Below are 21,005 nucleotides of genomic sequence, written 5' to 3' on the forward strand. Positions count from 1 at the left end.
CCGCAGGTCGGCCTTCGGCTTTCCCTCTACGCCTGCGATCAGAACAACAAACTGTTAAAACGTTGTCCTAAACCTGCCAGTCTATTGTTCTTGTACCATAGGCTTCCTCTTACTTTAGTAGGGCATGGAAAAAAGTAATGTCCTCTGCCCTTGGAGCTGCTATGTTCTTGCCTGCAGATGCAGATGCTCTGGAATGGGACTCATTCTGTACAGTGGAAAGTGCTGCACGAGGAGCCAAGAGGAGGTGACTCAAGCTGGCTAGATATGGGCATCAACCTCAGCTTTTGTGTGTGCGTGTGTTTGTGTGTCCAAGTGCAGGCGTGTCAGGCGGGTGGAGGAAAACCTTACCGTGACACTGCAGCCGGCTCAGGAAGGATGCCCCCCTCCTCCCGCCTTTGGTGCTGATGGTTTGAGCCATACAGCATTAATCACCTGAAAGCGTGACAGGATTAGGATGTAGATATGTCAGCCGAGGCATCGAGCTGGAAAGGTTTCGTTCTACAGTCGCGTGCCTTGTTTTTACACTCTGAGCAAAATCAGCTTCTCATGCAGTTTGAATATAACTGAAATAGTCTTCATATATGGATTATGTTGCCACGTAGTTGTTGTTGTGAGGTCAGTGCACAGGTTTACGTCATGACTGAGCAGGAGTAAGGATACAAATAGAAATACATTTTTCATTCATGGAGTCATGGGGAAAATTAGCCCAGCGTGCAATAAGGAGGGAGGCGTCTGTCCTGACAGGTAGTCAGCCAACGAGAGTGTTAACGTCTGAGCAGCAAGCATTTTGTGCAAAAGTGGAACATCTGGAGAACAGGAAGAGAACATCCAGGCTGTCGCTGCACATGCTACAACTTCTTTTGTTCTGATGATTCCCAGTTTGATCAGACAGGTTCCAGATGGTGCTGCATGCTGGATCAAAATCTAATGGTGCTTTTCTACGCTGATAAGCCCACCTCCAACACCACGGGATGAAATGCAGCCAGAAACCATGACAGCGCCTCCACCGTGCTTTACAGAAACTGACTGTTGTAGCTCTCTCCTGACCTCCCCTTCTACTGAGTCGTTTCCGATGAAAGTCTCATCTCTCAGGTCCCGTGTCTGGTCTTTACTGGGCTTTATTTTTATTTATTCATAAGCACATGACCTTCAGATACTGCTGAGCTGCTGTAGGTAGGTTTTTAAGCCTGCCTGCTGTTTCATCTTTTGTCCTCCACTTGTTGTTTCCTTTCATGTTTTTAAGGACACATTTCACACCATCCTGAGATACTCCAGGTTTTCAGCAAATAGCTCCAAAAACTATTTGTTTGACTTAAGTTGTGTTATCTTTATCATTTTCCATAGATTCAGATGAAGACATGAGAACAAATGATGCGTACTAAGTCCATTTCTTGATTTAGGCGCTCTTTTTATGCTCGAATGATTGTGTGGTGCTTTAACAAGGAAACCATAACGTTCCTGTGAAAATGGACTGAAAATGGGAGAAAAAGCAGCCAATGTCATAATAAAATGAAAGGGAATCAGGGGGGGCTCAAGACTTTTGCACACTACCATATTTGAAAATTTTTGTTATTAGAAGACATTTAATTTTTTTCTTGGAATGAGCCTGTTGAAAGTGCATGAATGCTTTTGTAAGCACCCCACTGTTGGGCCTTTCAGTGGAAAAAACCATTGCCGTATAATTTCCCCTGGGGGACACTGTTCCCCTCCACAGCGGGAGTTCCGAGTGCATGTTGGGGGCAGGGGTCCAGCTCCTTTATTACAATGCATCTGTATTCCACTGCTGACTGAAGCACCATCGGTTATCGGTTGCTTTGCAGAATTTACATTTTTACCTTTAGGCATTTCATCCTTCTGGCTTAGTTGACACAAGTCATGTGATACACTCGTGATTTCCCCAGGCCATCAATCTGTCTCGCTTTCTCTCTCTCTCTGTGTTTCTTGGCAGTTATAAGCCACCAGGTGTCTTATGTGTCCTGTGCCTAGACACTGTACCAACCCCTGGTACTCCCAGGACACAGTGGCATTGTTCTGTGTGGCCCATTGAATGTGACCCTGGTTCAGGGGGAAACAGCTGGTGGATTCTTCAGTACCAACCTACTTGGCATCAAGGCTGGGCTCTTGCCTTGGCGTTAAACTACAGCGTCACAGTTCCCAATCCGTGTAGGGACAGCTTTGAAAATTCATTGAGGGTCGCTGGACTTTTTCCGCTGTGTCAGGTGTGCAGATGTGTTGTTATGCTGCGCAGGTTCCTGGTATTCAAAGCGCATTTCTCCTTTGAGCTTTGAAAAGTCTGAGCAAAGAGGAGAGATCCTTGCCAAGTAGATGTTCAGTAAGTTTCACTTTGATTTGACCTTTGATGGCGTTTCCTCCTTTTAAACACGACAGACGTGCTGCGGAGCCACAGCACGACAACACTGGGCAAACTCTGCCGTTTCGCCGCATGGACAGTGGATATTTTCATTATAGGCCTATCCCTGTGACAAGAACATGGCTTTCTAAGAGGTTATGGGCTGCCCTCACCACAGGAAGTGACTCAGTATTGACTGGCGCTGCACTTCCTGTATGCTGATTCTTCTGAACTCCTCTCAGGATGTTTACCTTCTCCTTCTCCCCGTCTACCTCTCCCACCCTCTACCCCGCCCCTTTCCCTGGTCATGTGACTTTATGTCGCACACTCAGCTGCAGTTCACGACCAGCTTGTCAAGGTTTGTTTTGGTCAACACGCTGTGAGCGGTGATAGCTGCTGTTGGGCGTTTTAGACACGCTTGAATAATGGTGATTCATCTTATAGTAGAAAGCTGCTCAAATCCAGCGGAAACACTTCAACAGCTAAAGCAGACACATCATCGATTCGTCTTAATAGATGACTCAGAAAACTCAAAGTGCACAATGCAGAACACACGGGTTTAAATGCAAGCCACTCGTTTTGAATTAGTCTGTACTGAATTATTCCAAGTATATAGTGTCGATTACTCTGAGGGAGGAAAGGGGCTCTCTTCCTGAGCCACTGGGTTCACAATACTGCACACAAGCGGTGATGTAAGCTGCTGGAACTGACATAATGTGAGTGTGTGCGTGCTTGAAAAAGAATCAAGACAGCTGGCTGATCCATACCTTTTTAAATGCTCTGTATTAGATTTGAGCCACTGCAGAGCATAACCATAAATGTCCACGTACTGGGCATCGCGTCTCGGGACATTTAACTTTACCGGTATTCGTTATGCCTACAATTAAACTTGCTTATTTCTTTTTGTTGTATCTCCCTTTCTCTCCAGTTCCCGGAGTGCGGCTTCTTTGGCATGTACGACAAGATCCTGCTATTCCGCCACGACTTAAACGATGAGAACATCCTGCAGAGGCTGACTGCAGCTGAAGACATCCATGAAGGAGACCTCATTGAGGTGGTGCTTTCTGGTATGCAAAGCAGTCTGATGTCATTTCGCACCTCACCGTAAATGTGTTTGTACAGTGTATGCACATTTTCCATCCTCTAATTTAAGAGGTCAAAATAGCATTAAGTGAAATGTTAGTTGGCATATTTGTAAAGGAAAAAAAGACATTCTAGAGCTGCGCTGTTGAAGAGTAGAAAATAAAACTTCCCAGTTCAGATTAGTTATCCAGATAGTTTAGCTTACGGCCACATTCAGGTGAGAGCTACATGTGGACTGATTTTAATTAAATGCAGCTGCAGACAAAGAGTGTTACAGTTTGAGCCACTGATGATGACTTTATGCAAACACAGTTTTTTCATGCAAAAGCACAGATATTCGATGATTGGACTTCTGCTCTCAAACATAATTATTTTACTGCACTTCTTCTGTTCGTTGTCTATGCAGAATTAATGTATAATTATTGAGCTTGTGCCTGATTTGCATATTTAGTGATCGTATTTAGCCTTAATACGATGATGCTATCTGTTACTTACATTTTTTTTTTACCTTAAATACTGCTTTTAAGAAAAAATGTGTGTAATTTTACAGCTCATAACTCTAAATACAGAGGCTCATTATCCAAGGCAGATATCTCCCATCCATCCAAGCTCCGCAGCGTTATTTCTGTTTATATTCTCGGGATTTTGAAGGGTTTGTAGAGCTTTTATTCAGAGACGGATTCACTGAACATTCTGTTCCTAAAAACATGGTGGAAACTATTTTTCCTGCCTTTTGATATCATTTTTTATTTATGAGCGATAAAATGAGATTTTTTAAATCTTAAATTCAACAAAGGAAACAAAAAATTTTGAGCTTGGCTTCATCCAGTGTTCATATTTCTGTTTTAGGAAAATATCTAAACGTGTCTTGTTTGCAGCTTAGACATCAGCGTATTGAGTGGTTTTAATAGGACGGATGATTGTCTTAGCATACGTGATAAACTGCTTTACTTGTGGTATATGTTGGAAGTTGTGACCCATTTACCTGCAGTGACTCCCCTAATATAAACCCAGCAGCAGACTTGTTCATGTATTTAGAGGATTATACTATAAACCAAATTCTTCTAAATCTGGCAGCGCACTTCCTCCAATTTGCCCAGTTTTTTCAGTCTTTTCTTATATACAAACTGTGATACAGTGCAGTGTGTTTGCTGGCACAGTGTTGCTGCTGTTTTAGACTTCTAGACTTCCAAAACAGGAGAAAAATGAATATAAAACTCCTCCGAGCAGTATAAACCACGTGTTTGCAAAGTCTAAACAATTGTCTGAAAGTAATACGCTTCAAGTATTCGAGTCAGCTTATTTTTTTTTAATTTTGGGCCACACCTTCATAAACACGGTCTTTTGTGTCTTGTTCGGGGGTCCCGTTGGGGCTGAGATGCTTGTTGTGAGCGTCCGCTGTGCTCTCCCAAAATAAATATTAGTCTTGAGCAATTTTCTGTCATTAGTGAACGAATACAAGCAGACAGTCCTCTCAAACACTTGCTTTCTGTGTGACGTTTGAGTTTTTTCTTTCCATAATTTTCCACCTTTGCAAAACTACACAGGTGCTCGGTTTTTCTTTGTTATTTCCTGCGATGAATGAGCCGGCTTCCTCTGCGGTGTTGAGACCAACAAATGGCTTAGGATATCTGTTCTGCTCCAATCTGTGCTGCTGCTCCATCTGCCTCCACTGGGAAGCACCTGACACCACCTGTGCCGAGTTCCCCCCTCTCTCCTGGGCTGACAGTATTGTTTGCAGGGATTTAGTCAGGGGATGATTGTATAGTTTCAGGATCTGAGGATACTTCAGGCTGAGGAATGTAGACTAAAGACTGGAGAACTTCCTTCTTTTTGTTTCTGTCTGTGTTTGTCTTGTGCTCTCTTTTGTGTCAGTCTCTGTGGCTCGCAATTCCCTCCCCGCTTTCTCTCGTTCTAATCCCCCCCCTACCTGAACAAATCCGTCTGCAGGTGTTAGCGCCAACAGTGGAGCCAGGCGATTTATAACCTGAGACATACCTGCTGAAAACGGCTGTAGAAGATCTCAGATTTGCTACACATGGACACATGCTTCATCTCACAATCTGTGAACGCGACCTTCTTTTTGAGAGGCGCTTTGCATGTCGGACGCTTGATCTTTGCGTGTGAAACACAACCTTTTCCCACCGCGCAGTTTCTCTCTCGTCCTCGTCTCCATTCAGTTTTTCCTCGGCGAGCTTGTTTTTGGATTGCGCGGCTGTGGGAGAAGGACGGTCTGAATATCTCCTTCTCTGCAAGAAGCAGGCAGAAGTGGCTTTTTCTTGGCTGCAAGCTCAAAGAAAAAGGCTTGTTTTTCCTGCAGTAAGTGATTGTAGTAGACCCGCGGAGTGTAAACACGCTCTGATGTGCGGGGCGGCCCTATGCAGCGGACGCTGCGCAGGCCATCTCGGCCCATGAGGTTTGAGGTTTGGCCTGACCGAGTGTCCCTTTGTTCTGTTTCTCACTCCTCCTAAATTCCCACCCACTTTCACAAGCCCCTTATTCACCGCCACGGGCCGCGTGAAATTGATATTTTACAACACCTTCTGCTTGTCATAAATATAACTAACTTGTTTTTGTGAGATGGAAACTTTTGACTCCGAATGGAAACTCGGTGCCTCCGAGCGAACAGATAGCACATTCATGCGAGCCCCGCCGCTCGTGAGAAGCGCTCTGAAAAACAACGTGTCGAGTTTATGTTTGGAGTTGTTTGATACTTATTAGCACGATAACCATTACGTAACACTGTGACTGCTAAGAAGTGGCCAGTTGTTTTGCAGACGCGTGTGCAGAAAGCTCATGAAGGCTGCCTTTCATGTGTCTGTGCGAGAAAGCTGTGCGCGCCTCTCGACATGTGACCTCGCTGAGCTCTTTCTCCTCTTCTTCCCAAACTGCCAACATCACCCCACCAGCCGCTGTAGTTCTCAACAGCCGCCCCGAATTGTCTCAGATCTTTAATATTCCTGCAAATGTCTGTAAATATTTTCCATTCCAGGGATTATGACATCAAAATGTTTGCTTTCCCATTTGACCTGTCCTGCATTCTTTGCTCAAATTAAGAGATCGGATTCGTTTAACCAACTGCCTTTTTGTTTCCTCCCGTCTTTACTCATATCAGATGCTGCTTTTAAGCAAAGGACGTTTCACATTTGTTTTTTTAAGCTGAAAATGCCTTTATCGGCAAACACAACGAAATGGCGTTAGCACATTTGCTGCTTAACCCAAGAGTAAATATTAACCGTCCCCTCGCTGGTCACTGCTGCCACATAAGTGACTGCATAGGAACAGAGGAGGCACAGTCACACACTCAGGGATATTTGGCAGCATGAGCTTTATCTTACTCATCTTCACATCTTTGATGATTCACAGCCGTGATTAGCCAAGTCTTGTTGCGACAAACTCACTGTGTCTCATTTGACACAGAAATGTGGAAAAGATGAAGACAAATAAGAGAGAAACAGAAAGAGAGACATATTCACGGCTCTGCTGATTCGATATTCGGTTCTTAATAACAAACAGGAATAAAATGCATGTCTCTGGTGTCTTATGGGCGTGCTCTATCACTCGATCACGCTCGTGTGGTGCAGATGTGATGCCCTCTACTGCAGCAGTGAGACATAGCATCCGTGTTTATGTGCAGCAAGTGGAGCGTGTAGAGTAGATCTTCCCTGTGCAAGCTCACATGCACCTACTTACTTACATTAAAAAAATGTATTCAAAAATATTTATTCTTCATCTTTAATGATTTTCTTTAGATTAGAAGTTTCTTTGTGAACTTTTCTATTTTCTATCTTTACTCAAACAACCTCTGCTTTTTGTTTCTAGCTCAAGCCACAGTTGAAGATTTCCAGATCCGACCCCATGCCCTTTACGTCCACTCCTACAAGGCCCCCACCTTCTGCGACTACTGTGGCGAGATGCTATGGGGTCTCGTTCGGCAGGGGCTTAAATGTGAAGGTTAGACGCTCGCACACACAGTGGCACTCACACTTGGATCAATTCTACCAAATTCCCAAGAACTTGGCCTTTATCTGCACCTTCCTTTTTATTGCATCCGCACTCAAACACAGATCCAAAAACACACCACATATCTGACCTTGTAACTGTATCAGGGAGATATAGAGGCAAACAAGAACAATGTGGCGCAGGCACAGTAGCCGTTGAAATGCTTGACATTCAGATCCCAGTGGACTCATGTCGCGCTCGCTTTCCTTACATTTTTTCACATTGTTGAATCATACTTGAAATATGTTCTTGTGTTTTCGTGTCAAGTTTTCCGCTGACAGCGAATTAAGTTTAAAGAGAGAAGATTTATTCACCAGTGAAACATTCCTGGCCATAAATTCTCGTACTAAGCCTGTTTATCAGCAGGACCATCTTGTGGCTGATTTGCAAAATGAGACGTTTCTTCACTGCATTTCTTACGATGATGTCATCTTTCCATGAGTTCGGTAACTAATGTGATCTGTTTTTTTGCTTTATTAAGGATGTGGGCTAAACTACCACAAGCGCTGTGCCTTCAAGATCCCAAATAACTGTAGTGGTGTGAGGAAGAGGCGACTGTCCAATGTTTCACTGCCTGGACCATCTCTCTCTGTCCCCCGACCTTTACCTGCTGAAAATGCAGTGGTTGTCCTGGATGAGGTAAGCTCGGATTGCTGTGAGTGTGACTGGATGAAGGTGCTCGGATAGAGAAAGAGCAGCGTAGAGGAATTTTAGTAGCTGCGAATTCTCTGAACAGAAGGGAAAATGTGAGGATTACTGTTTTATCCATATGTAAAATGAACTCACTGAAGCGTTGTCTTAAATGGAAAAAATGAAGACAAATGAGGGAGAAGCAGGAAGAGAGACATATTCGGAGCAAGTATGTGTGGCAGGCAATCCACATGCAGCTCACAGGCTCTGCCTCCACTGTTAAATGTTTCTAAACTTATCAAATGTGGCTCTTTTCCACGAGTGAACCTCCTGGGCCCTGTTGTAGAATACCACTGATGCAGAAAATTGAATTGTGCTGCACAGAGCTCTGTGGAGAGATCCTCAGCGAGGTCTTACGAAACCGTTTTTGCATAAGCCCACACTGAGATATTCCCCTCTTGTCTTTGTCTCTCCAAAAGGTCACCAGGAAATGTAATTATGTTAATGACATTAAAAGTCCATAGAAGTCCAAGTTTATGTATCTGCTCACTTATTGGCAAAAAGTGAAGAAAACTCCATTCCTGACAGATTCCAGACTGCTCCATTTATCCACCAAAAAATCACAACTAAACTCTAATGTGTGGCAAGAGTGACAAATCTGATCGTCTGTTTGGACCAATAGAAGCGCAGACACTACTCACTTTTTTCTTTGATGTCTTTTACTCACATGTCATTACTCACTCTCTTTGTCTGTCACTCACATACTCCCTCTGAGGCTCTTCTACCTCTGTTTTTATCTTATTTATTTATCTTTCCTCTTTCGCTTCCTTCCTGCATATGGTTTTTAATTCTTCCGAATACCCCCCGTCTTCCCCTTTTCCCATCCAACCCCAGCAGCAGAGGTCCCATCAGGAGGCAGGGAAGCGCATCCCGTCCTGGAGCGGCCGGCCTATTTGGATGGATAAGATGGAAAAGACACGGGTTAAGGTGCCACACACGTTCGCCATTCACACCTACACTCGTCCTACTATCTGCCAGTACTGCAAGCGTCTGCTCAAAGGTCTCTTCCGCCAGGGCATGCAGTGTAAAGGTAGGCTGACCAATGAAGATTCCGCTACAGAGGACGTGGAACAGCAGCGCTTTACCATAACTATCATAACATTTTGTTTCCTAGACTGCAGATTCAACTGCCATAAGCGCTGTGCTTCAAAGGTACCAAGAGACTGTTTAGGTGAGGTGGACTTCAATGGAGGTAAGTTCTACATCATCTTTCAAACTGACAGTTGTTTATTTCTCATATTTGTAATTCTAATAAAAGTTCTTGTGCAGAGCCAGCGAGCCCTGGGCCGGACTCAGACACTACCATGGATACAATGGAGGTAGACAGTAATTACATGGATTGTGGCAGAGGGATGGATGATCCAGATGAACCATCCACTCCGGATGATAGGATGTTTGAAATGGACTCGCCGTTGCTGGACAGGGAGAAGGATGAAGAGCCCATCAAGACTATTAGGTATGAACATACTGGTTAATCCAGGCCAGCTGTAGCCCAAAACTGCAGTCGTTTACATTTGATGTTCCATGGAGACTAAGAGGCACCAGTGACACCAGGGACAAGGACGACTGCTTAACTCTTTCCTTCATAAACACGACATCTGGCGACCTCACCTGTACGCTGACCAGTTTTGCCACCTGAGTTCATGTCAGTAAAGTTGTTGTTTGGGGACCATTAGGATAGTTTGTGGGTTTTTTCAAGGGATAGAAATCAGCCTCACTAACTTCTTTGTTCTCTAGGCAGTCCTTACATAGAACAGACACCGCTCAGTTCAGAAAAGAGCTTCAAGGATTATTCCTAGAAGACAAGTCAGACACGGGATTAAAAAGAAGAGCTAGGGTGGATTGGCCAATCAGGTGGCTAATCTATCAGCTGATGTGGGATGAATGTCAGAGTTCATGCAAACTACCCAGTCCTGGTTTCTGATGTCATTTTTGTATTTTTGTTCTACTCTACTGTAATCGAACAATTGAGTAAAAAGGGATCAGAAACAAGAAGAGGAGGGGAAGACATTCAAGGTTGCTACTCTGATCTAAACTGGGGAATTTGGGGTTATTTTTTAACTACTAGGTCTAACGCTCCAACTCCTCTGTTTATTCTCCAGCTGCAGCAGCAGAGTCTGATGTTTCCTAGAGTGTTACGTAAAACATAAAAAAAGCGCTTCACTTCGTATGAGGGATGTCTCAGGAAGTACCTGCTGTGCTCTGAATAGTGTTTCGTTAATGAAATCATAACTCTGAGTTACGGTAATTGTGATAATCATCACTAAATAAAAAAAAAACCTCCTTTTATGTTTGCAGCCCCTCCACTAGCACCAACATCCCTCTGATGCGGGTGGTCCAGTCCATCAAACACACCAAGAGGCGGAGCTCCACGGTGGTGAAGGAGGGCTGGATGGTTCATTACACGAGCAGGGACAACCTGGTAAGACTGATAACCCCAAAGCCCAACAGAGGAGCTTAGCCTGAAACGGCTCTGCCCTAAATGTATGCTGGGGAAACTGTTCACATGTGCTGAAATCAGCACACGAGGTATTTTCCTTGTGAAATAAAATTTTGAACTTCCGTAATATTGGTAGGTGGTCCATATTTTGCCACTAGGACTAACTCGGGGTTTCCATTTAACAGCGGAAGAGGCATTACTGGAGGCTGGACAGCAAAAGCCTGAGTCTCTTCCAGAACGACACCGGAGCCAAGTTCTACAAAGTAAGATTAAAACTATTATTTCTGCCGTGTTCTTGGAAAACCACGGCTTCAGCTCGATCTGGTGCGACGAACTATTATTCATAAGAATATCAGAAAAGCTGCAGCGTCCAGTCTGTGCAGAGTTATATCATGAAAATCCCCACAGTGCTTAGACAGAATTCACCCGCTCTACTGTCTTATGATTCAAACGTGTCATTTAGGAAAGATCTGTTTTCATATTCAGGTATAAAGGCTGTCTGTCATGCTTATGAGTGATATGTAAATAAAATCTACCCGGTGGCAGCCGCGTGACTCAGCTGAAGGCTGCCGCTTCACAACTGTAAACTACCCTGTGGTCACTTCGTCCCACTGAAATTCCCCCTGTGGTTTTTCACAATGCCGCCTGGTCTCTTCGCTGCTTGAAGTGAAAGGGTCGCAGTCTCGGAGTTTCTGCGTTTCATCATCCTCAGTATCACTAACAGCAGAGATGGGACATTTAAATGGGGTTTTGAAGAAAATGTCAGACTGCGTCTGTCACACAAAAGAGTTTTGATTAGCTCTTATTTTAGGGAAGGGAAAACATTTCTAAAAAGTCACGCTGCGAGCTGTTGAATGCTGGCTTTGATTCTTTTTCTAATCCTCAGTGTTCGCTTTGAGTGAAATGTGAATATTTAAACGTGTAAATGGAGTTGAGGCGAATATGTGTGACACTTCCCTCTCGGTGGCAGCGCCGTAGTCAGTCATTACGCCGCCACAGGGGCTTAATAGCACAGTAATTACACAGTGAGGCCTGGGGGAGGGAAGTACAGGCTGCAAGGTAAAGACTTCCACATGTGTGTCGTGTGTGCTGTGTAGGATGGAGTGTGTAATTATCTTATTGTTCTTCTCGCTTTGTGCGTTTTGAGACTTTAACACCTCTTCGAATTGTGGTCAGAGGTATGTTGCAACAGGGCGCTGAGTAGGACGCGGCAGAGTTTCCACTTCGGTTGAGCGAGTCTCAAACAGGTGGTCTCGCTCACAGCTCTGCTTATTGTCCTGCCTGCCTTCTTTTTGTTTTTTCTCCGTCCGCATTTGTTGTGAAGCAAGTTTTGGAAAAACTGTATTCCTTCCCCCTTCTCTCCCAATTATTCTGTCACACCCTGCGTCCCCGGCCACTAAATCCTCGGAGAGGAAACCTCAGCGGGGACCGACTCCTCGGGTGTGTTTACAGGGCAGCTTTATGTGGTTCTTTATTATCAACTTGGCACTCAGCTATGTTTAAAAGCTTCAGGAGGCTAATTGAAGGCTTGCTGTAAATCTCCTTTTTATGCTCCAAAGTTTGGTCTTTGCCTCTTGCTTCAGAGCAGAGGATTTTTATCTGGGACAGATAACATGAAATTATTTCCTGTAGTATTTTGGGGGGAGGGGGTCTTCTACCGAAACCACTGCTTCTCCATGAGCTCCGCTGGTATCCGGAAAGCCGTCTGCCTCGAGCTCTTTCCTTTCATTCCTCCCCAGTTTCTAGCCTGCTGCTCATCAGTGTGTGGCCGCCGTCCTCCCCACTCCCCTTTTCTTTATACCTCCAATCTGATTAGTGGTGGTCGCGTGGTGGCTCGCTCGCCAGGCATGGCAGCCATTTTCACCATTTGGAAGCCATAACAGCTCCTCGTTTGAAGATGAGACCCCTGTACTTGTGGCTTTCTCTGAAGAAGCTTTCATGGGGTGAGGGGGCTTCTCCCTGTCACAGTATCACACACGCCCACTCACAAACGACCCCGTGGAGGAACGGTAGTTGCTTGGTCTTTTGTCTTGGTGGCTAGTGGTAGCGCCAGCGCCTCGTGCTCAGATGGGGCCTCTTGCTGGCCCTGCCTTGTAATCAGGGAACCGCTTGAGCCGCCGCAGAGCGCGCTCACGTGACCAGGCCCTGCTAACCACAAGCACTTCATCTGATACTGTGTGGTGAGCCACGCAGAGCAGACGGCGTGCGCCTCTTTGAGCCCCCATTGGTTGGAAATTGTCTGTATTTGTAATTTCGGCCCTCCCTCCCACCTTTGATTTGACAGTGAGTTAGACGGGCGAGGGGGGGACTTTTAAAGTGTAGTGCGGCTCCACTTTCTGTTTGTGCTCACAAGTCAAGCGAAGAGGAAGGCAGAAAGTTAGAGCGGGGACGACTGAGTGCGGCGTGTGTGTGAGTGTTACTTCCTCTGTCTTTACCTTTTGTGTATCATTGCTTAATTGTGGATTTGCTCATTTAGTAGCATGATATGTTTTTGATTGAAGAAAGTATTTTTTCATATTCTTCTAGTTTACAGCCAGCATCGGCTATAAGAGATTTTTATTTCTCCACCACTCCATCCCAGCACTTTATATGTGCAGCACTGTGTGGAGGGGGAGTGTATCTGTTTGTTTTGGTTCCTTCAGAAGTTCATGTGCTCTTGGACTTGCATAAATTGTTTACTGGCTGAAACATTAAGAAAGACAGAAAAGAAGACTCTGATTCTTGCTTGAGCTTTCATTGAGAAATGCAGATTGTGCTCTTTTATGTTTCGTCTGCTTTTCTTATCAGTTCTCCTTCACTGCTTCCACAGGAAATCCCTCTGTCTGAGATCCTCCAGGTAGAGCAGTGCAGAGACTACAGCAATCTGGCTCAGGGCAGCAACCCTCACTGCTTTGAGATCATCACAGCCACCATGGTCTACTATGTAGGGGAGAACAACGGCAGTCACTACCACAGCCCTGCTCTGGCCGCCTCTGGAGTCGGCATGGAGGTGGCTCAAGGCTGGGAGAAGGCCATCAGACAGGCCCTGATGCCCGTCACGCCTCAGCCCAGTGTAGCCAGCGCTGCCGGCCAAGGCAAAGATCACAGTAAGTAGAATTTATCAGAACTTTCTTGTGCTAAAAATGCTGCTGATATGTCTCCGGATGAAAAACTTGTTTGTTTTTTTTTCTTGTGTTTGTAGGAATGAAATCAGCTTGCATGTGTCTTTGGTTAGCGCATGAAGCAGGCTTGTTACCTGTCGCGGCCGTGACAAACGAGAACTGTTTGCTCATATAGAAAGAAAAAGGCTCTCTGTGCCCCGTCGTAGGCGATTTTTAAACTACTTTGATGACCTTAAAGTTGATGTCCTCGGTTAACTTTTGCTAGCCTGGGAAAGCCCTGACTCAGGGTCTGTAGGCCAAAGGAAGTGGGGCTGTGAAGTCACTGTTTGGGGATGACAGTAGTGTAAGTAGTGAAGTGACATAACTGTATGGAAACTGAGCTTTTGATGGTCAGGGCAGCGATAATATCTCCCAGTCGCCGAAAAAAGAGAGAGAAATGAGAAATGTGCACAGTTTGAGGTTAACTGATAATGAGCGTGACATGAGAAAACCTGAGAAAAGACGCTAGAAGCCAACCTGATAAGATAACTCAAACTCACTACATAGATGTGAATTCATTTACTAATGAACTAAGCCGCACTTTACTATCAGTAGATGAAACGTTTAATCTGCAGATGACAGCGTGATGTACTGTATGTGTTTGTCTCTGTTAATTGAAAAATCAAAGCATTGTCTAAGAGTGAAATTCCATCTTTGTGTCGAGCATTACCTCACAGAAAGTTTTCTGCTGGCTTTTATCTCCGGCTTTCTGTCCAATGCCTAGTATGCAGAATTAGTTTCTGCGGCTGTCTGAATCCCCAGTTTTGAAATGCATTGCATACTTTCAGCATTCAGTCACAGATAGCTTTCCAGATCAATTTTATAGCCAATTCATTGTGTAATAAAATGCTTCATTATGTGGGGCTGTGAGTTATTGCGTGCAGCTGTGATAAGATTGCAGGTTTTAGAAAAGTAGAAATACTGGTATCTGAGCAAGCTCTGATTACAGTTGCTTAAGAATTTAGTGTCTGCTTTGTGCATTGGCAGAGTGATGTTGTGTTACTTGTTGAATGTGGAAATATCATGTGTTTCCCTCTGCAGAAGAGCTGTCTATTAGCATATCTGTGTCCAACTGCCAGGTCCAGGAGAATGTGGTAAGTGGAGCTTCTTTTTTCTCTTAGATGCTGTTGCACAATTTCCCAGCACAGCTCGCAAATTTATGCATTCATATGCTATTAAAATAGTTGCTGTGGTTAGATCAGAAACGGTATCCTAGTGCGCCTGTCGCCGAAACATCCAGTGGAAGCTTTTACGCTGCAGAAATGGGGAAGCTGCAGACTCATTTTTTGGTCATGGAGTTTTCGTCTCAGTTCCACTTCTGCATTTAGTGAAAGTTGCCTATTTGGCAATACCTGAAAAACATTTTGGAAGGGCAGCAGTTCTGCCAAAACCAAAGATGATGTAACTGTTGCAGCATGGAAAGTTCACTTGAATGTTTCCACAAGCAGAGGAAAATTAACGGTGTAAATTACGCCCGTGTAGGATATTGCCTCGGTGTACCAAATATTCTCCGATGAAGTGCTGGGATCGGGCCAGTTTGGCATTGTGTATGGAGGTATGTTTGTGCTTTAGTTAAAAGGAACATTTTATATTCAGTGTCTGTGCTGTGAATTGATGTTTGTTTCTGTTTGGCAAACACAGGCAAACACAGAAAGAGCGGCAGAGATGTGGCCATCAAGGTTATTGACAAGATGAGATTTCCTACCAAGCAGGAGAGTCAGCTGCGGAATGAGGTCGCCATATTACAGGTAATCACTGATAACAGTTAAGAGAAAATCCCGCTCATTACATTTGTCACTGGTTTACATTTACTCTTAGCGTATTCCTCGTTTGAAGCCTTTGATCTGTTTCTCTGTAGAATCTGCATCACCCGGGTATCGTTAACTTGGAGTGCATGTTTGAGACGCCTGAGCGGGTGTTTGTCGTCATGGAGAAGCTGCACGGCGACATGCTGGAGATGATCCTGTCGAGCGAGAAGAGCAAACTGCCTGAACGAATCACCAAGTTCCTCGTGACGCAGGTCTGCACCGCTGAAACACGGCTCTCTGCCCTTTCACGCAGCCTTCTTCACCCCTCAGTTCTCAAATCAAGATTCTGTCCTAACACTGAAATAGTCAGATAATGACAGTCACTGAGAATCGAGCAGCTTTGCTGCATGTTTCATCCTCTTAGTCCTCTTAGTGCTGTGTCTTCCTTCCCTTCTCTCTCTGTGCCCTATTTTGGGGGTGTAATGGGTCTGTGCTCCAGCTCTGGGGCCTGTTTATTCTTGTGGTGAGCTGATTGGAGGGAATTGTTTACGGGATTTGGTCTGTATGGCATCACGGCCTCCTCCCTGGCTGTGGATTACAGCCTTCAGTATACTGGTGGCTCTGTGGCCTGATTAGAGGAGCAGCAGGCTCCGTGGATCTCGGGTACCAAACGGGAGCGGGGCCATTAACAACAACCCCATTAGCTGCGGCAGGCTCGGCTCAGATGTGGCCAGGAGGGCCTCTGCTAAAGCCAGGGTCAGGATCGGCGAGCCAGGCCCTCTGTGGTCTTGGGGCAGGGCCATGGGCAGACATGCATGCAGCGCTCACTTACAATAGGCCTTGTGAATATAGATGAGATGATGAGATGAGATCATGTGTCCCTTATATGGCAGTGCTGGTAAAGATGCAAGTATTTAAGGGCATTAGTATGTTTATATTGCTACTATTTTTCCACATGGCAGCACCATAGAGTCTCCTCCATACATTACACAAACAGCACTCTGTTCATAGCGTACGGTTTACAGACTTTACAGTGTTTTGATCTTTTTAGCTGAATCTGTGCTTATGGGACTTGTGTGTTTGCAACAGATCCTTGTGGCCTTGAGACATCTGCACTTCAAAAACATTGTTCACTGTGACTTGAAGCCTGAGAATGTACTGCTGGCCTCTGCAGAGCCTTTCCCTCAGGTGAGAGCATATATATTTATGTGTTTTGCATGTGTGGAGCTGTGTGTCCGCAAGCGTGTGTACGTTAACACGCCGCTTTTCTTCTCCAGGTGAAGCTGTGTGATTTTGGCTTTGCCCGTATCATTGGGGAGAAGTCCTTCCGGCGGTCGGTGGTAGGAACTCCGGCTTACCTTGCTCCAGAAGTGCTGCGCAGCAAAGGCTACAACCGCTCCTTAGACATGTGGTCAGTGGGAGTGATCGTGTACGTCAGCTTGAGCGGCACGTTCCCGTTTAACGAGGACGAGGACATTAATGATCAGATCCAGAATGCGGCCTTCATGTACCCTCCTACGCCCTGGAAGGACATCTCTGCAGAGGGTATGAAGACAAAGAGCTACTTGTTTGTTTGCTTTCAGAAATGTTTGATCTAATCTGACCTTCTCGTCTGTGAGCCGTTGGCGGCCTGCTGCACCTGTAACTTAAATGATATTCACACATGTAGCTCCTCCCCACCCACACGTCTGGGTCATCTGAACTTTATGTCAGCTTTTTTATGTCTGTGGTTGAAATGAATCACTTTCAAATCTCCCCAACTGCCCAAGTTGCACCTCCTCCCACTCACTGTATATAGTATATTATGCGGTAAAAACACTGAATATATATATATATTGATAGATATATCTTTTTGCAGGTCTTGTTCCCTTTAACTCAAAACCACCTCTGACTTATCTTGTTCACTTACACTTCTTGTACTCTTAATTCCTCCGCAGCCACAGATCTGATCAACAATCTCCTCCAAGTCAAAATGAGAAAGAGGTACAGCGTGGACAAGTGTCTCAGCCATCCCTGGTTACAGGTATGACTCATTTGCTTTTTCCTCTCTTTAAATTGCAATTCGAGCTAATTCTCGGAGTCATAATTCTGTCAAGTCATCAATTCCCTTCATTGAAAATAATCTACAGATGAGTTGTGTGAACATTAATAGTCAGAGCATGGAAAACATGAATAGAGTTAAAGGTTCCGCCCACTTGTGGTTATGTCACCATTAAACTTCCTGGTGGTGAACTAGAAGTCAAACAACCACAACAGCGCTGTCCCTGCACATCAGTACACTGTGTCAATAACAGCGTTTGGCTTACGTGGCCAAGACCTGGACCGGGAAGCCCGAAAAGTAAAGGGAGTGAAAACTGTGTATAAATGCTGTGAGCTGAATGCAGATTTACCTCTGAATCAGTTTATGTGAAGCCGCTTCTCCACAATGAGCCAGATTTACTGACAGTTTCATGTCTGTTTTGGTCAGGACTACCAGACGTGGTTGGACCTGAGGGAGTTTGAGACGCGGCGAGGCGAGCGCTATATCACTCACGAGAGCGACGACGCACGCTGGGAGGAGTACGCGGACGAGCACAGTCTTGTTTACCCTAAACATTTTATCATGGCTCCCAACCTGGACGACATGGAAGAGGACCCCTAGTGGAGTGGGAGACTTGCTACACCACATGTATCTCACAGAGTTTTCATGAAGCTTTGAAAGTGGCAGGTTTTCCCTCCAGAACTCTCGAAACAGAGATAAGCCAGTCGGGTGGAGAGGCTGGAAAAGTGGGAAAACCCAGCAGAGGTTGTAGTGTGAAGCACCGCTACAAGCAGGTGGAGATGCGTGTCACAGAAACGCATTAAGACACTGTCACAGGAGGCGAGTGCTCCCTCTTCCTTGGTGTATAATAATACGAAAACATTCCATGAATTTGTTCAATCTTGGTTCATTTTTTAAGGACTAGCAGAACAATGTTTATGAACACGCACAGTTCTGGATGAAGGCCGTGCTCGTGATGTAAGAGAGGAGTCGCGTGAAGCGCTTACGCCGGGATTAAAGGGCACTTTTCGCAAGGGATTTACAGCCTGAGAATTAAACACACGAGTTTGTTCTCATTTCTAAACTGTTTGTGAGACTGTCCTGTGGCATGAAACTGGAACTATCACGCAGATTTGTCTGGGTTTTTTAATGTATTTTAGTAATTGTGGTAGGTTTTTGCACTATATTACCAATTTCCATAGCAACTGAATAGAAAACACTATTCACTGCTACAGAACGCAAACTGTTTTTACATTTCCCGTCAATATTCAAAGTTAGAAACGGTGTCACGCAGTATTAGCTCCTTTGTCTCAGATCCCAGCAGGTGTTTTTAACCTACGTGTGTTCAGAGTGTGATCTGTTCATGGCAGCTAGTAGTGTGCAAGTTTTATCGGCTTGCTCTCGGAGAGAGAAACCAACAAACCCTGACCAAATATGTTACATTTCATTTCGCTGTTTCCTTTCAACTGTTTTCCTTTTTTGACTTTGTGAATCTTTTGTGAAGGCCGTAACCCTGAAGTGTAGTTGAATGCAATACAACAAGGAACGGACTCTTTGGTTCGGCATCACATTTTTGTACTTTCACTGTTTTCTTGAATGTGACCGTTGAAGCGCTCCAGTGCTGGGACGTGTTCTTTGATGTTCTCTGGGGTTGCGGTCGAATAGTCAAAAAGTCATGTCCTATGTTCTTGTTTCTCTAAGAAAACATCACAAGGTGAAGGAAAGGTGTGCACGAGAATTCACAGAGAACCTGGTGTGTCCACACTAGGCTGTTTAGCACTCGATGATGAATAATGTTGATTAAGATCAAGTTCACCCTTTGCTTTCATGCTGGCTGTATAAACATAGAAAATCTTTCCATCCATCCGCCCACTGGCTGCTCCTGTTCTGAGTTTGGGTTGTGGGGGGCAGTCTAAGGAGAGCCCAGACCTCTCTGTCACCAGCAAGCTCCTGTAAGGGCTGAGACATGCCAAAGCCAGCGGAGAGATACATTTCCCCCAGTGTGCCCAAAACACCTCTTCTAGTAGGCACTAAGAAAACATCTTAGTTAGAAGCACAAACCACCCCAACTAGCTCCTGAATGACCAAACTCCTCACCCATCTCAGGGAGAGTACAGCCTCCCTTTGGAGGAAGCTCATTTCTGCCATCTGCGATCTCATTCTTACCCAGCTCGTGGCCATGGGTGAGCGTAGGAAACGTAATCACAGCTTCACTTTTACACTCAGATTTCTGTTCGTTACAGCAGATTGGTACAGCGTCCTCATCATTGCTGCTACCACGTCAGTCTGCCGTTTCAGCAACCAGAGATCGACCCTGTGGCGCCTCCTTCGGGCGGTAGGCTCACAGGGCGGCGAGTACACGGCCAGACCCCATGGGCTCAGGCCTGAGCTCTTGTCCCATGATGTTTGTTTCATAGGGGTAAATGTAAATCTGTGCTCTTACCAAGAACCTATTTGCCTTGGGAGACCCTACCAGTGCCAAATGCCCCTGACAACACAGCTCCTGAAATCACATTTGATGAATAATATTTTTAAAAAATCGCAGTTAAACATCGCAGTGAAAAACACGTTTGTCACGTTGAGAACGGTTACTCGTCCTGTTCTCCTTTTTATTTGTTCTTCAAACTAAACAGATGTTCCAGTTTACCTGAGCTGTCTTCAGCTGTGAAAGCATTAACGCTCAGTCTGATGATACACAGTTAATAATTTTAGTCTATTCTTTATTTTCAACAAACGCTTCAAACTCACGTTAAAAAGTGCTTTACCTCTCAGCTTTAGCTTTAATATATTCTTAAAGATTCAAAACATATAAACATATTAGGATGTTATGGCATAAGATGATTTTTGATCTAATGATGCAACGCTTTGAATTATGGGAAGCCGCCGTGTCCCCACATTTCTTAAATGAAGGTCAGCGTGTGTCCTAAACGTCACCTTTCCTCAGCAGAGAATTCAACCAACACTTATCACACCCTCCTTGAAAAAACGACTATTCGACCTCAACCCAGCTATCTGAAATGTTTCATCACCAACGTGGGCGAAACTGGCTTTTAAACAGAACAAAATATCAGGAGTTCCACGTTCATTATGTTGTCCGATCATTTCACACGGGAGCGAGTTTATATTTGCTCCGTCGGTGTGTTTGGGAGTATGTTCCAGTTTCCTTTCTCTGTCTTTGTTGCCGCTGGATTGGCAGGTGTCAGTGTTTTGTATATTTCAGTACATACCAATGAAATAAAAAAAACCTAAATGAAACATTTGGTAAATTTCTGAAATCCTCTCTGTTCACACTGCTTTCTTTAGCGGTGTATTATGTTATATACCTGCTGTCTGGAGATCACGGCTCCAGGTGCAATAAAAGATAAAGACGGGCTTTGGATGTGTGCGCAGAGGCAGCAGTGGCTCGTAGTTTTCTGTGTGATTCATCAAGATGTGCGCGTGCGTCGTGCTTTCACATGTCGGATCCCGTTCACAGCAGCTGGATGTGATTGTTGCACCACACCGAGCAGTTTACTGAGCCAGCCACTCGCCA

General features: G+C 44.9%; 1 protein-coding gene across 2 annotated transcripts in view; it reads left to right on the forward strand.

Annotated features, from left to right (window-relative positions):
- prkd3 (protein kinase D3) overlaps positions 1-20,728 on the forward strand; it is a 35,369-nt gene extending 14,641 nt beyond the window's left edge. The window contains exons 3-19 of one of the 2 annotated variants that reach the window (XM_026151623.1): positions 3,279-3,417; positions 7,256-7,387; positions 7,917-8,074; positions 8,960-9,155; positions 9,240-9,317; positions 9,395-9,581; positions 10,424-10,547; positions 10,751-10,828; positions 13,375-13,651; positions 14,747-14,799; positions 15,188-15,260; positions 15,347-15,453; positions 15,564-15,725; positions 16,543-16,641; positions 16,731-16,998; positions 17,391-17,476; positions 17,921-20,728. In XM_026151623.1, coding sequence (XP_026007408.1) covers positions 3,279-3,417; positions 7,256-7,387; positions 7,917-8,074; positions 8,960-9,155; positions 9,240-9,317; positions 9,395-9,581; positions 10,424-10,547; positions 10,751-10,828; positions 13,375-13,651; positions 14,747-14,799; positions 15,188-15,260; positions 15,347-15,453; positions 15,564-15,725; positions 16,543-16,641; positions 16,731-16,998; positions 17,391-17,476; positions 17,921-18,094 — 2,391 coding nt within the window. In that variant the 3' untranslated portion in view covers positions 18,095-20,728. The remainder of the gene's footprint in view (positions 1-3,278; positions 3,418-7,255; positions 7,388-7,916; positions 8,075-8,959; positions 9,156-9,239; positions 9,318-9,394; positions 9,582-10,423; positions 10,548-10,750; positions 10,829-13,374; positions 13,652-14,746; positions 14,800-15,187; positions 15,261-15,346; positions 15,454-15,563; positions 15,726-16,542; positions 16,642-16,730; positions 16,999-17,390; positions 17,477-17,920) is intronic. The other variant, XM_026151624.1, reaches the window with a different exon arrangement.
- Positions 20,729-21,005: the final 277 nt, after the last annotated feature.

Source organism: Astatotilapia calliptera, chromosome 19 (assembly GCF_900246225.1).
Source record: "Astatotilapia calliptera chromosome 19, fAstCal1.2, whole genome shotgun sequence".
Classification (NCBI taxonomy): domain Eukaryota; kingdom Metazoa; phylum Chordata; class Actinopteri; order Cichliformes; family Cichlidae; genus Astatotilapia; species Astatotilapia calliptera.